This window comes from Bombus bifarius, unplaced genomic scaffold, assembly GCF_011952205.1.
Source record: "Bombus bifarius isolate JDL3187 unplaced genomic scaffold, Bbif_JDL3187 scf7180000008140, whole genome shotgun sequence".
In the NCBI taxonomy this organism is placed as follows: domain Eukaryota; kingdom Metazoa; phylum Arthropoda; class Insecta; order Hymenoptera; family Apidae; genus Bombus; species Bombus bifarius.
This window is the reverse complement of record NW_022884468.1, coordinates 2,031,780-2,048,009: the sequence shown is the minus strand read 5'-3', so window position 1 is coordinate 2,048,009 and position 16,230 is coordinate 2,031,780. Positions and strand designations below refer to the sequence as shown.

At 37.0% G+C, this 16,230-nt stretch overlaps 1 protein-coding gene across 2 annotated transcripts in view; it reads right to left on the bottom strand.

The window, feature by feature from the left end:
- The window catches only part of LOC117208552, a 30,866-nt gene extending 14,990 nt beyond the window's left edge, over positions 1-15,876 (bottom strand). The window contains exon 1 of one of the 2 annotated variants that reach the window (XM_033449769.1): positions 15,426-15,876. In XM_033449769.1, the coding sequence (XP_033305660.1) occupies positions 15,426-15,435 (10 nt within the window). In that variant the 5' untranslated portion in view covers positions 15,436-15,876. Of the gene's footprint in view, positions 1-9,881; positions 10,513-15,425 lie in introns of those variants that run through there. The other variant, XM_033449770.1, reaches the window with a different exon arrangement.
- Positions 15,877-16,230: the final 354 nt, after the last annotated feature.

Genomic DNA, 16,230 nt, shown 5'->3' with positions numbered 1-16,230 from the left:
GTGTCTTCGGACGGTCGTACGACCATTGCTTATTGCACGTTTCGTAATTGGCCTGACTTCAGAATCAACACACCCCGGGCTATCGCCGGTGCTCTCTTCGTATCGTCAAACTCCGCTACGACCAATTATATGCTCGCCACGGTCGATCCTTTTCACCAGCTCCAACGTGGAACGTTAGGAGTCCTCGTTCAAACATTGCGTTCGAACGTTATGCTTTGCTATGTGCACGCTAATCTTTATATAAATCATTGTTAATATAAATCTATTTATCTATTAATCTATTTATCAGCTAATTAACAAATTTTACGAGCATAAAGAACTTGTATTTTCCTAATTCTAAAACTACAATTAACTCATCCCTTTCTAAACATAATAAATTAGCATGTATGTATAAGTATGTTTTTCATATTATCGCTGGACCACCTATAGCGTAGAAGCGTATCTTTTTTATATTTTTATTAAATATTGTTGAAATATTTTTACAAATACTCGATGTTCCTATAAAAAATACATTTAATATTACTTGAAATCGAGCCAGTGAGTATATTTCATAACACACATTTTAAGAATCTTTAACTTCTGTTATAAAAGAATCGTTGAAAAACATTGGTAAAAATATTCGTAACAAGATATCAATATCTTGCGTGATATATTAAAAGATGGTACAAAAATACTGAAAATCTTTTCCAACGATTTATAGCGATTTTTCAAAAGCGTAATTTCAATTTTCGAATCCAAGAAGTTTCACTAAACAGAGCAACTTTCGTACGTGACAGATATGATTTCTTCGTGATTAGACATCCAACAAATATTCTATATCTTTTTGTTTTCGTTTGATGAATGATAGATTCGTAACTACTGTGAAAAATTATAAGGTTCGACGTGGTACGTGATGCACGCCTCCTGAGACATGATAAATGCAGATTCTTTGCAGTTGTGAGTATGGAAAATGTCGGTATTTAAAATATGGACATGCGTTATTTTACAAGCGTCGTGCCAGTTTGCGGAAGTAAAAGCATTTCCATGGCATACGATTTGCTTGAAGCCCTGTAATTGCCATCGTAGGTGGTGGAACGGAAGAGTGTTCACCAAGGCCTCGTAAAGCTCGATTTGCTACGTAGCGTGTAATTTAAACATTGCCTCACTTCTGCGCAGTACAATGCCACCCGTACTCTGAACTTTCAAATCTTTACGTACGAATCGAGAAATTTTGTTCAAGTGGAATTAGATATTTCATAAAAATAGAAATTTTCTGATATCTTGATTATTTCGGTATTAAATATCTTATTGATACTGTATCGAATATGTAAACAAACATCGGTTAGCTTCACGTACTAGAATACATTTTAAAAATCATAAATCATTAGACCATGGATATTTATGCAAATTCATATTTTTCATGAATATGCATTTTTTAAGAATACGATTAAAACAAATTGAGCTTAAGAAAAGATTTGTTTCATTTGCTGATTGCAACCATTATAACGACTATATTATAACGACTACAATATTTCAGGTATTTTATATATTCTTGCACTTCAAAAAATTGCCCATAAATCCACAAAAATCCACAGGCACAATACTAAAAAGAAATTCTAATGACATAAAATTCAAGTTCTTTAAGCATTACAATATTTAATGCATGTTATATTGTTTATCTTATGTTAAATCTGCCTCTTTCTTTATACCATACAAGCAATTTTAAAAAGTTCGAAGAACAAGTACTTTAATTATAAATTTAATTAGGGCTGACGAAAAACGTTAATTATGGCAATAAAACAAAATGCATGAGCCATAAAAAATTAAACGTTGCTTATCATGTTCTCATATAAATAACAATGTTATTTCTCATGTAAAGCGGGGCCCGGTACGCGCCTTAAACCAATATGAAATAATTACCGATGCTTAACGTATTCGTAAATCCTTGCAATTAGCGGTTCATTAGGGATAACGAAACCGCGGTAAATTTCCAATTGCAATAGCCGAAGCACAGTGACCAAATTCGCCGATAATCGCAAGTAAATACCGTAAAAGAGTTAAATGGAGATATGAATGACAAAATTATCGGACAAATGCGACAACTTTAAATGTTTGTTAAATCTTCGTTTGATAGCGACGATTCAGCTGTTCTTATTAACTTTTGTACTTTCAAGTGAGATACGGACATGCTTTTAAAGAGGATTTCACATTTCGGGATGGCTTTTATGTCTGATAAGTTATATCGCTAACTGTCTGCTTATCTCTTATTTGCTTGTCATGCGAACAGAAATGCCAGCTTTTTGCGATACTGTAATTATACCGATGAAAATATGAAATTTGTTAGAAAGTGTATCAGTGTACATAGTGCACAATCGTATAAACAGTATATATACGATTTATTATTATACTATACTTGAAGGTATTTATTTGAAATAAAATGATTATTTTATCCACATTTCGAATCATATAATCATTTGATTTTTTCGGAAAAAATGTCAATAATAAGTAATCGTTTCCACGTATGACATAAAACGACTAATTTCAAATAAATTCAATAAATTTTAAATACATTAATTTGTATCAAATTTCTTAAATCTTAGTCAGTAAATATTTCTATGTTTGTGGATATATCAGTTTAAAAATTCTCTCTCGTATGAATTATTTTTAACACTTACGTGTACAAAAACAATCTTCTTAAGATTCGTAAAATATGAATCACTGAGAATACAAATAAAGTGAAATTCGCGCACAGTTTCATCGGCCAGCTGCCATTAGTTAAAGTAAGAAGTCTTCGGACTTTTATGTAGTTTTGCCATAACCTGGCACGATTTACACCGAAAAGGAGTCAGAATGTGACAGATATCGTACAGAAATACGTAGTTCCGGTGTTTTGCGAAATACAAGATGGTGGTAACGCAGCCGCTGGTGATAAGCCGACGGGCAGATTGATATTATCGATTTGCCCATAAATCTTGGAACAATGACTCGAGATCGCCCTTGTTTCAACATCGTTCGTGTATCTCTTGAGGCAGAAGGAGATCGAACCGGTGGCCGATAGTCGGTAGTCAGACAGGCGAACCCGTCAGAAAACCAGACAAGAATGCATGAAACTGAATTTATCTTGAACCCGGTTTGCTCGCAGGCTCTTTTATTCTTTTTATCTTTTTCTCTTTCTCTCTCACCGACCAAGGCTCACGTCGTCGCGCTGTTAGTAAGTGAGCGCACGATTAACAAATTGGTAGAAAAAGTAACTCCGAAGACTCGAGAAAATCGACGCACGATGACATACTGGCGACATATGTACGTTACGCCTGCGTATCTTGTCAATTGAATGCACGTCTACTACCGCCTACCACGTTCGGTTTGTCACGTCTTGAGTAATTTTATATGTGAAGCAACGAAAAAGTTGCTATCGAGCAACGAAGAGGCAGTCAGACGGAGATAGAAAGGAACAAAGAGAAAGAGGCGACAGAGTAAACCCGACGTCCGTCTGGCTTTCCGAATGACGTACGTCTAGCAGAGTTTTTCCTTGCATACGAAATTACGTGTATTGCACGGCAAGAACTCTGATCGCGATCGAATATTTAAGGTTATCACTTGGTATTTCGATTCGGGGAACTGTTTACTGTATTATAAATCTTTAAAAATTATATAAATAAGCAGATTAGTGTAATGATATATTTCGACTGTTCTATACATTATGATAACGCACGATTAGTATCACTGGAAGTAATATACGTTTCATAAAATTTCGAATATGAATATGAAAAGTAAGAGAAATTATAATATAAATATTTATCTCGTTATATTTCAAGGTGCAGTTGAATTTAGTGTTTAATAACTAACTGGTATGTTAAATAATTAAATTGCTGAAACTTAAGCAAGCGTAACCAATTTCATTCAAATATTTGTAAATGTATGCTGTGCTGTGAACAATCTGCATTCGATACGACAAGTTTATGCGAATACATATCTCTGATACAGTTAAACGATATACCTAGCCTTAATGTTATACTACGTTTAGTATATATCTACGATTTACGAAACATTTTACTAAAGTAAAGACTCAGAAAAATCAATTTATCTTCAACAAACGATTACTGCTTACGAAAAACATATAGATACTATGATGATATAGATAACTTGCGAATCTTTTTTCTTACTTGCAATATCTTTCTTGAAAAAATTTAATTTTTGCTAAAATACTAATTAAAATGTGTTAATCTATATCATTGTTATTTTATATTTATTATTCTCGTTATTCTAGTTATACATAATAGAAATGCATTTTTTCATGTAGTTTAAAAAGAAGACGTAGTACAAAAAAAAAGAACAATTTTGCCGAAGACAAATATATTTATCATTTACCTATTTAATACTTTATCAGAATATTAGTTTGCGTATATGCAACATCGATGGTAAATAAATTAAAAAATTATTTTCTTTTTAGAAAAAATCTTCTGACATTAGAATTCAGTTAAAAATCTTCATTTTGCAACGTGGAATAAAAATATTTTAAACTGATATGTAACAAGTAGTTTCACAATAAAAATCTGCCGGTCGTAGTCTTTCGATACACCGAGTGTCGTTCTATAGTCTACAGTCTAGGGACTGGCATAATATTTTGATTTCACGCTGGAATGCCCACCTGTCCTATATAATATGTCCGGTGAACCCTGATGAACCCGAAACCGCAACCCAGTGCTTGTTCGAGTCATCCTTAGGTCTCCGCCATTTTTCTTTTTTCTTCTTTTTATCTCTCTCGCGGTAAATCAGACGCGAAGACAGAAAAATTTCGCGGTTCGTCAAAGATTCTTATTGTCGAAGTGATTTTCTACGTCTAAACGATATTCATATGTGTCTGCGTGTTACACGAGAACCGTACTTTTAATTCCGCGATCGATCGTACGTAGCAAATGGTACGATGCAGTTTTTGGTTATTTCATGTAATTTTCTGTGGAAGTGAAGGGGTCGATGCAAGGACAAATTGCGATTGGTGCAATTTCGAATGGTTTTCTCTTGCGACCCTATTTCGGTGATTGGAATGCAGCGTATAATTTCAGTTGGTGAAATTGCTTTATTACTTTCACCCCTGACTTGTGAATTTTCGCTACAGCTTTTTCACGAGCGGCAAAAAGTACGGGTAACGCGATCGAAACGCGAATACGTGCCCGGAAGTCATTCGTTTCAAACGCGCGTTATTAAAAACACTCGAAACTCGTGAGAGACACCTTATTTACCAGAGGAATAAACTGCAATAGATTATTGTTACTATTATCTTCAAATAATAAATATTACATTGCTGCATACATTGTGAGTGCATTTTTTACAAATTTGATTCACAAAGCCCATCCATCGTAGATATTGCCTCTTTTTTACGCATCTCTAAATTTGTTATCAAGAGTTAATGATTTAATCTTTTCCATCTAAACTGTTGTGTAATATTATTGATACCAGATTCGTGTTCGTGATACCACCTTCTGAATGATCGTCAACAAACGAATGAAAAAATGTTACTTCTATTTTCTATAAACTCTAGAATCACAGTTTATATCAGCCGATGTACCAATGTTACATCTATTATAAAACCGATAGTTTACGTAATAGAAACGGAGAGATGAACAGAATTTATGCAGTAACTGAAAGTTCTCAAATAATTCAAGAAGCGTCTATATTCGAGATAGGGCATTTGAATTTGTATTTGTGCTGTAACTTTAATGTCACAAATCACTGCGCAAATACAGATTCGAATGTTTTATCTGGAATATACTCGTTGAATATGCTTATTGAATCAACACGTTCGATATCGTACGATCGCTTGCCTGAATAAAGCGTGTCGTCGCAATTACAAAAGATAAAGTAGCAACGTAGCAAGAAATCTAAATGAACATAAATCGTGGAGCCGAGAGTGGTGGTTTCACGGCGGCTGAAATGTGCTTGACAAAAGAAAAGAAGGTTTGCCTTGGCACTTGTTTGACTCCTCCTTCGTTCGTTTCACTCCACCTCCGGTGGAACGATCGGTTTCGTCTCGTGTGCCATTAAGAGCAGTGAACTTCTCTCCTCGTCTCGTCGCGAATCAGCCAAGACGTATATATATATATTACGCGTGCGTCCAGGAAGATGACGAAGCTCCGTCGACGTCGACGTCGTTCCTCGTCCTCGAGATCTCCCTCGTCTTCGTCACTTTCAGCAACGTACGAGAGACCACCTCCGGGGCGCACGAGTGTTTGATAAACCGGTTAAGGCCCGTCCCCGGATCTGTTTGCCTTTGGCTTTTGTAACTTTACTAGTGTTGTGACTCGACTTGGAGCTAACATGAAAAAAGGGTCCGCGATGGTACCCCGAGCAAACAGTCCGTGTGTGTCCCGGATCAACACGGCGCACGCCTCTATCGGCGACCGTAGCCTGCTCACCGACTGGGATGCGGAGGACGAGGCGGACAACACCGGACGATACTTTTCACGATACCTTCGCCCGTGATCGAGGAAAGCGAGGCGTCTCACTTGCGCCTCTCTCCCTCTCCCTCCGCCTGGCCTACCCTCTTCAATAGCTGGTACGCCTAAAGTCCGAGATTTGCTGTTTGGATAGCAGAGGACAAAGTAAGGCATCAAATTATTACGAAACGCGCAAGATAAGAGAGCCTACTTTACAGACATTTTCATGTGTACTTAATGGGAGTTTTGAATGATTAGGATTGTACTTGTTATTATTAACAGTTCGTTGAAGGGATAGCTACGTGTGACAGATAAAAGTATTTCCGTAGATGGTTTGTTGTAAATAGAATTAAACAGAGAAATAGTTTCTACGTTACCAGGTATTTAAAATTGTGGTCTATAAGAGAAAGAGGAATTTTTAAATTTGATACCTTGCGAAGTATATAATCTCACAAACTATCTTTTTGTGGAATTTGATTGCGAGGTTCTCTTGAAAGATATTTACGTCATAAATATTGATTCCTTAATTCTCTCGGAAAATATTAATTTCAAAAGTATGGATTATTACATTGTGAATACTAGATATATCGTTAAGTTTTTCATAAAACTTCATGGATTTGTCGTCTATTGCTAACATATGTATATTTATACATATATATACTATGTTCTTAACTATGTTATATTAAAGTATACCTCTTTATACTATCGTCATTTGTTATTGCAGCTAATTAGATTATATCGTTGCATGTAATTTACAAAATAACCGTAAAAATAAGATTTTTTGGATTTTGTATTTTACTTTCTAGCGAGATATAGTAACGAAACACAGTATTCGTGAAAATATCCATGTCTAAAGTTAATAATGTCCGTATATAGAAAAATCGATTCCCAAGTTACGAGCTATATATTTTTTAACGAGAAAATTATCTAACGAAACAAAAATCTAGGAATATTTTATAAATATATATTGTGTTCTTTGTACGCGTTCATAAAGTAGATCGTATGAATTTATATAATAAGCCAATTATGTATAATAAGGTACACGGTGTATACATATAACGGTTAAGATAATCGATATTGTATTATGGGGTCAAGAATTTCAAGAAATTTTCGTATTGTTCTAAAATAAAACTAGCCCTGATATTTCTCAAAGATCGTCGTCATTTATAGTTACGAATCATTTTTTAACTGTTGTAGAGATGCTGGCAAATATAAGGAGGGTAGAAAGATAAGTTGCACACGAAATTCAAGATCCCGTATCGTTTTACGAAAATTTTGATTTGGATTTATTTTAAATGCGAAGGACCAGTTTCTCGAGGCTCGTTTCTCTCGCTAGTTAATTTATGTTTTTCAAGGCGATTTATATGTCGGATTGAATTCCGACTCTGTAATAATTATACGATTGGTTCTCTATCCAGCCACGATGGTTAATTTACAACCATGTAATTAGATAATTTTTTCATCCGGAATCGAAATATTTGTCCAGCCTTTCGTATCGTTTTCCTTGATTCATAATCATAACGTAAACTTCTCTAGAGAAAGCCGAGCGCATGCAAGAGAAGGATCGAACGAAATAAAAAAAGATCTAAGTAGACCGAACGTTATCTTTCTTTCTGGAAGTCACTTCTGAAGTCAAATAAACACCAACTAGAATATATGTTGTTTTGGTTCAATGCTTCGCCATCCGTTTACTAATTTTTCCCACAGAGAATACTGTATACTATCAATGATTGATGATGTTCTAATCGTATTCGCTCGAATAGAAGCTATGTCACACGAAGCGACGTTGGAGCAATATATACGTCTTTCTCTTATCTGCATTGTATAATGCATGAGAAGCACGCGCATCGTTATCATCGTGAAAAATAACACTTATATTCATTTGTGTCCTAAACTTGAGATTACGATTGAAGAAAGAAATAATATATACCTTCTGTCCTGTCGAGATAACTTTCCATTTAATGTTTATATGTGACGTAACGTTCTAAGTTCTTTGCCGCATTCCCTTTGCGTCGATAACGCTGCTATCGATTATAATTTTCTTCGGTCGAGACGAGTTTCATCTCTTTTGCTCTAGTTACGAAAAAATCTTGGTTTAATCGGATGAATTACTAATTTCACACGAATAGATTCTAAGGGCAATTTTTCTGAAAATAATTCGATCATGCTCGGTCTGTATAGATAACGTATAATAATGAATTCAATATCGGATCATACTACAAACAATTTAGTTCAATTATTCTATCTAGATTATTGCAGTAGATATATTTAAAGCGGGAAAACTTCTTCACAGGAATCTAACGGGGAAATGAAAATTGTTTTAATAATTTCTCTATCTTATGAACGTCTTACCGATGTATACCTGTTGGACAGGTGAGCAACAAATACAGATATTTAATTGCAAGTTGGCAGACAATTTCATCGGAAGACAATTACTTCCCCTTCTATTGAAAAAGTGAACACACTATGATTACAGCATATAAGATACTATCGCACGATAATAAATTCAATTAGCTTATTCAAGAGTCGCGTTTGATAAATATTGATTATCGTATAATTATGTAAAGGAACTCCAGTTGCTTTTCGACTTACTGTAATCAAGGACTGTTTTGCTCGTAAAATCAAACAAGTAAAACAAGTCGTATCATTTTAAAAAGAATCGAATAATATTATTTAATTTGTTAAAGAGAATAAGGCGAGATGGTAAGAGTTGCATCAATATTTGTTTCAATTATTAAAGATTCTATCATTTTCTTTGATTCATGGAATAGCTTTAAAATGTTTGATCGTTATACTTTCTCGTGGCAATGGAATACGTCAAATACGTGTTAACATCTTAGATTATTTTTTATCTATCGAAAAGTCATTCACTAGCAAACATTATCGAAATTATCATAAATTATCAGAAAACCGTGGCGAAATATAATCTTCGTCGTTAAAAGGCAAATGACACATGGAATTTTTTTATATCTCAACATCAGAAACAATTATACTTCCAACGCTGTACAGTCGTTTAAATGTTTTCTCTTAAAAGATTTTTTAATCGTGCTACGCGCAAATAAAGAAAAAAGTGGCTGAAGCATCGCGAGGAATCCTCACGTGTCACTGCATCATTATGTACATTACGGCAAAACTTGAAGCTAGATGCACCTTGTCGTTAGTTCTTTCCTGCAAGTGATTCCACGAAATGCTCATGGTAGAAATAAATTGCAGTTTTCCAGTAAGTACGGCTAAACAAGCGGACACGGGCAGTCGGTCGTGCTTGAAAATTTAAAGAAGCGATAAAACCAATCGTTCGTCGATCGTATTTAATCGAGAATTTTTCAGCATGATCGATTTTTGCTCGTGTCATCGCTCGTTCCGCGTTTTGCAACGTACAGAAAAACAGAGAGCATTTTTTTCTCAAAGAAATGGAGAAAAGATAAAAGCTAGAGAGAAAGTGGATAGAATTTAGCAATGTACACACACCGCCTTAGTGTGGCGAGGGCGAACGCTCCAGCCACCAGCAGCTCGTAGATCATCTCTTCCTCGTCCTTCTGTAGGAGAGTCTTCGGCTTCTCCCGTCGATACCTCTTGCTTGCATCCACTCACGCACTTCCGGTCCCACCGCGACTCGATGTTTCCCCCGGGAAAGTCAGTATCCTTCGAAATCGAGATCGATAGAAGCGAAAACGCGAGACGCGAGACGCGATGGCCGATGATGGCAAAGGCCTAATATATGTATGTTATTTTCGTGAAACGTAACGAGATGAGATTGCCGGCGAAAGGAAGAAAAAGATAAAAACGATCGCGTCAGATCGATGTCAGTGTGACATAACAGCGCACCAGAAATCTCCACATTGTGCGAACGTGTTCTCGTGTTGTTCCTCGTTCGATCTCGAAAAATCGAGCCCCGCGTGCTCCACCGACAGTGGCACGATTCGAGTGATGCGTCCACAAAGGAGCACGCTAGTTGACATTCGAAAGAACAACGTGTCCTTGTTCCGATCCCTTTTGCTCTGTACAGAGTTCCGAGCGGGAGAACCGGCGCGGTAGACCATTCGGCTTGCCGATCTCGTGGTGACTGAGTGGGTCCTCGGTTGCGACTCCCAGTTACTCACTCGGGCTCACGGGCTCGCTACTCACCTCGTCCTCTCGCTCTTGCACGTTCGCTCACCGCCACTCGGTCCCACCTCCTTCCCTCCTGCCACCACCTCCTACGACACCCCACCTCCTCCCTCCCGTACTCCTTCTGCTCCTCCGGCTACCTTTCAGTCCTCCCTGCCCTCCCACCTGCGGCTGCACGCCACCCTCTCTTTGCGTGGGGGATAGATACCAGGTTTCCCCGAACCTCGATCGTTTCATTACGCGTACTCTTAACCCCTTCGGCGCACTTGTCACTCGATTCATCGATCTCGATAAAGGTACTGAGTATACTACTTGAAATCCAGAACGTATAAAAGTAATTCTAACATATATCGAGTTTGATTATATTGAAGATGTTTATTGGCTAGACTAAATAACCAATGAGTTTTGAGAAATTCGAAATTCCTACAAGGTCACTCTTGAGATTAGTGAATGAATCAGTGTAAAATATTGCGAATTTGTGTCACGTGAAAGGTATTAGATGTCTTTTGATGATCTGTATGTTCGATGGCATCATGCTCCGATATGTAAGAGACATCGTGATATGATTTGATGTAGAATGACGTCGACTCCCTCGAAGATTGTGACGCGACGCAACGTTCCGATAAAATTCTAGTTCAAGTATCGAAAATTTTCTGCGCGTTTTGCTTTAATATTAAACACTGATTAAATTCGTTCTATTTCAATATAACAATCTATTCTATTTACAATTCTATTTCAACATTATTATCTAATACCAATTAATAACTAATTATATAAAGATAGAATACCTTCAAAACTTTCCTAAATTTCACTACAAACTTCCCGAATAATCTAGTAATAAATTTCCAAATCATTTAAACGCCCTTTACAGAATAGATATCGTAATATTCGCGTCTAAACATTAAAAACAAAAATATCGATAAACGTGCGACAAGTAATTCTGACACCTTCCATCAAATTAATGTCGAAAAATAAATTTATCGAAGTAGTACTGCAAAAGTTTGCAAACAATAATGACTAGCGAGATAACGAGCGCCACACGATGAACGCATTCGACACTTTTAGTATATCCACCGGGACGAAATGCCGCGCCGTCGGATACGTCACTGATAAAACATTATGCCTGCGATTAGATGTGTCGCGTCGCATGCTTTGATCAAGTAGTTGAAAATGACTTATCGCATATACTCGATAAGGGGGCAATATTATCTGCCACAATTCAGGGTGAGGCATTTGCATCGCTCGGAGACGGCGCGTAAGGTGTTTTCTATATGCATCGGACCGCGTTCCTCGAGGTTCCACAGGACGTTCGGTCCTATTAGCGCGTGCAAATTATTCGAATATTATGCGCTGCAAATTAGAAGGCACCGCTGAGGTGGCCCGTTGCAACTCCAGACGATGGTGCCGGTCGCCTCGGGATTTTAATTTAACGATGTGCGCGCGCTGTCTTAACCTTAGGCCCCGGGACATGCGAACCACTCGCGAGGATTCATCCACAAGGGGATCGAATTACCGCGCCAATTATGGTGTCACATCGTTAATTAACCGGTAGTCGAGCCTAACGGCGTGTCGAGGAAGATCCTTCCGTAAAGCGAGTCATTTGCCGATGTGAATCGTCTTGTTAATACAGGACAAAATCGTTCCTATCTTCTAGAGTTACGCTACACTTCAAAAGTATATCTTTTCTTAAACGGAATATGTTATCAGAAATTTGCGAAAAAAAGCAGTGTACAATTATTTTATTCTTTAATGCTATATCATAGATATTTATGGAAATTCATTATTTGAAAAGTATTACTTAAGAAATGAGATCTAGGCAAATAATTGTTTTACCTACTGAATATTATAACCAGTAATTTAAATACTTAGAACATTTTTTCACATTTCGCAACATCAAACTAATTATAGTCCCTGTTACAGTTATATGTGTAGTAGAATATTATGGCGTGATGATATTGATTTTTAAAATTTAATACACAACAACAAAATTGACATTCCCAATTGTCGGAACTCGTAGAATTAGTTTGTTGTTTAAAGGAGTTTCTTTTTTCACCATGGTATTTACCCTATAATTGGTAGGGTCTCTAACTCACTTATTCCTAGAGGATACACTAGGAATTGTTATTTTTCTGATAATTTGGAAAGTACGCATCGCGTCGTAAGATGTACCGATAACCAATGGTTAACTTAATGACTACCAATGTGTATATAATCATTGGTTATTAACCAATAATACTACATTTTGTAAATCTCTGAACATTTCTGTCTATGTATGTAAAGAAACCATGTCAATTACGGATTAATTTTCTGAACTAAAAAACGAATAAACGAGATACTTCTTCAATCGATGTCGGGAGTATCGACATTACCTCAAACAGTGATGCACACGATCGGCAAATGAGACTCTGAATTATAATTTAATTGAAAAAAAATGTATTATCGTTGCTTTTTTAACAAAATCTGCATTTATAATCTGCTAGCTTCGTCAAGAAGATAACAAGTATATCTCGCAGCAATTAATTCGTCAATAAATTAAAATTTCAATAAAATTTTTAATTACTTGATTTATAGTTGCTGGATTCTGAATTGCTGGTATCGTAAATCTATAATATCAAAAGTATACTTATGATGCATATACTTATGAACGATAACGTACATAGCAATTGTCGCATAATGAACGCAGAGTTTCCTTTTGCAAAGAAAAAAGTGATAATTGTGATGTGTTAATTGATAATAACTGTCAGAAGTTAAGAAATTTTTTAATATCCTGTACTTCGTACAATTTTTCTGCATTATTCCAGCAAGTCATGCTTACTCACGCCATTAATAATATTGTGCCAATTTGTGTAATATATGCGTCTCTGCATATTAACCGTGATACGTAAGAATATTCATGAAACATTGCTTTATTTGAATATATATTCCGTTCCATCGAATTGCATTGACATTGTCCAAGATTGGTTTACCGATAAGAATCGACATCGTCAAGGAGAGTATATACTAGGGGTTTCCCCAAGTTTTATCATTTCTGTTTTTCACATCTTCGTTATATAACGCGGCAAAGACGCATACTCTTTTCGAACAATTGGCTAGCGTACTTCGGCAGGAAAAATGGAAAATTCTCGTTACGCAAGGCTAACTCCTGAAATCGGTCGATTTCTCGGCGCACGGTCGTTGTTTCCGACACTAGTGTCGATGCAGGTGTCAAGTTTTTGCTAGTCATTAGAACGGAAATACGTGGCACCGTTGCACGACTTATTTCTCGTTTTGCCTCAGACACGTTTCTTCGGCCATTCTTTCGTCAACTTCGAGCACAGCGAGGAAGCAAAACAACCAGAGGAAGTGTTATTATGGTTGGTAGAACTGTCTCATTTTTGTTTCGTTAAAACATTGTTACGTGCAAAATATTTAAAAGAAAACGTTCTCGTTTTTTCGATCAATTTTCGGCACGAAAGATTAAAAGATTCGACCATTGAATAAACTAAGAATTGAATATTAAGACTAGAACGTAATCTGTGTAAGATACAATAAAATTAAATTTTAAACAGAATTATCACACTAATGTTTCCAAACTTTCTAATAAATGTTATATATTGAAATTATCCGTACGTATTAATTTGTTAGAAAACACGTGTTTATGAAAAAAAAACAAATTAATCTCGTATTGTTATCTTTCAAAAATTTTCAACCAAATGTATCTCTCTGTAATCACAAATAGTTTTGGTATCATGTCATTGTTCGCATTAACTTGCTTAAAGATAAAGTTACCACACGACAGGTAGCAATCAGTGATGTATAGACGCCACCGCGCCGCTGAGGATGATTCACGTTTGATAACTATCTAGCACGTAAGTTTGCTTGTTCGCTAAAGCATTTATCCTTAGCAACATGAATTTAATACTTAGATACTTTTTATCGTTTAGCGATTTATATGTAACACGAGAAAGGGTTAGGTAGTATATTGTAATTAGGGAAAACTTAAGATTCCGATAAAAACAGCTAAGAGGAAGTAGTGCAGATGAGAGAGAGAAGAGGTACAAAAACTGATAGTTGGGTCGCACAAGGGGAATTAAACCCAGCTGCGAGTCTCCTCTTATAAAATCACTCGAATAGTTGAAGGCAGAGCGATTACCTGACCGTCGCATTCCTCGTTTGTTGTAGAAAAACCGTAGAGGAAGCGCCACTTCTTTCATTCGCTTTCAAGAATCGAGTGGTAGATAAAAGAACAATAAAAGGTAGCGGCTTTTGCCGGGCAATGTGAATGGCGTTTTGAACTCCCTTCGAACAGCCGTGGCACGAGCGATTTGCTGCAGGCGACTTTGCGCCTTCTCGATGCCGAGCAGAAGCTTGAAATCCATTAGTTCCGTTAACGTTCAGAGAGACGATCGAGAGAATCAACCCACCCACAGCAATGATCGATCGACGAGGAAAAAAAGATCGTGCAGCTCCGTCGATCTCGCTTCACAAGACACATTCGCGTACTCATCTCGATAATTATTAACACATACGTGTTACGCGTGTATGACGAGATCGGAAAATTGATGTCTACGAGAAAGTAAAAATAGCCGACTATGCCGTTATGTTAAAATCGATGAAACTTGCATACCTTGAACTGGAATATCTTCTTTAACCAACCGCTTCGTAATCGCGCTGTATTAATAAGACTCTGTTAAACACCGATAATTAACACATTAGAAATTACTGTAAACGCGGTATTCAGTTGAAAGCACTTGGAAAGGAAAGATGATGTTTCTCGCTGCGTGTATCGTCAAGGGATGCACTTGCGGATCGATTTTTTCGCGGCATCGGCTATTTTAAACGGAGCCACGCGTCGTGCTCGCCGGTAAACTGTTCGCTTCCTAGAAGGTTCGTATGAAACCGAGTCTGATCGTGAGTCATTCTCACCTATTCGCATTCTCCGTGTTCGATGTTAATCCACCTTGTCGACGAGCTGGTACTTCTCGATTTCACGAGTATCGTAGGACGTTGTACACCCACACACACACACGGGCGCGCGAATGAGCGCGAGCGCGAACACGAAGGGGGTCACTCGAACGATTGAGAGTCGTGATCAGCGCACGCTCTGTAAGGACACTCTCGCCGTATCGGATTAATGAATGACTAGACAGGAGTGGAACTATGAATGAACACCGCATAGCACTAGAGTACTATATAAGCGTGCACGTTGTGGGCGTCTTCTGCTCTCGGCCAATAAGATCCTCTTGCGGCGACTTGCACGCGGTCTAATACGATTACGCCGGCTTTTTCTTGGAAATTTACCGCACGATGCTGATCGCAAACGGAATACGTAGATTGGAGCCATCGAATAGATATCGCTGACATTTTAGCGTTTATCGGTAGGTAGTTCACGCGCTGAAAACTTCTATTTGATGCACTAACTTCCGATGTGATTCATCCAATTAAAAATATTTTCCAACTAGTTATAACTAGTATATATAATGACGTGATCGGGTCATCGGGTAGAAAGCAACATAAGTATATAGGAAATGATTACTTAGAACGTACAAACCAAATAAAATTCCGTTAATGTTCTTCCTTTACTGCTACCATTAACCGTGTACGAGCTTATGTTAAATTGGAGTTAAAATTCTATTTTACTCTTGCCTCTTCAGTTTTAAGATATCAAACATATTTTATTGTATCATGTGGCAATTTAATGGAGATATATCAACGTCGATAAGTAATGGGT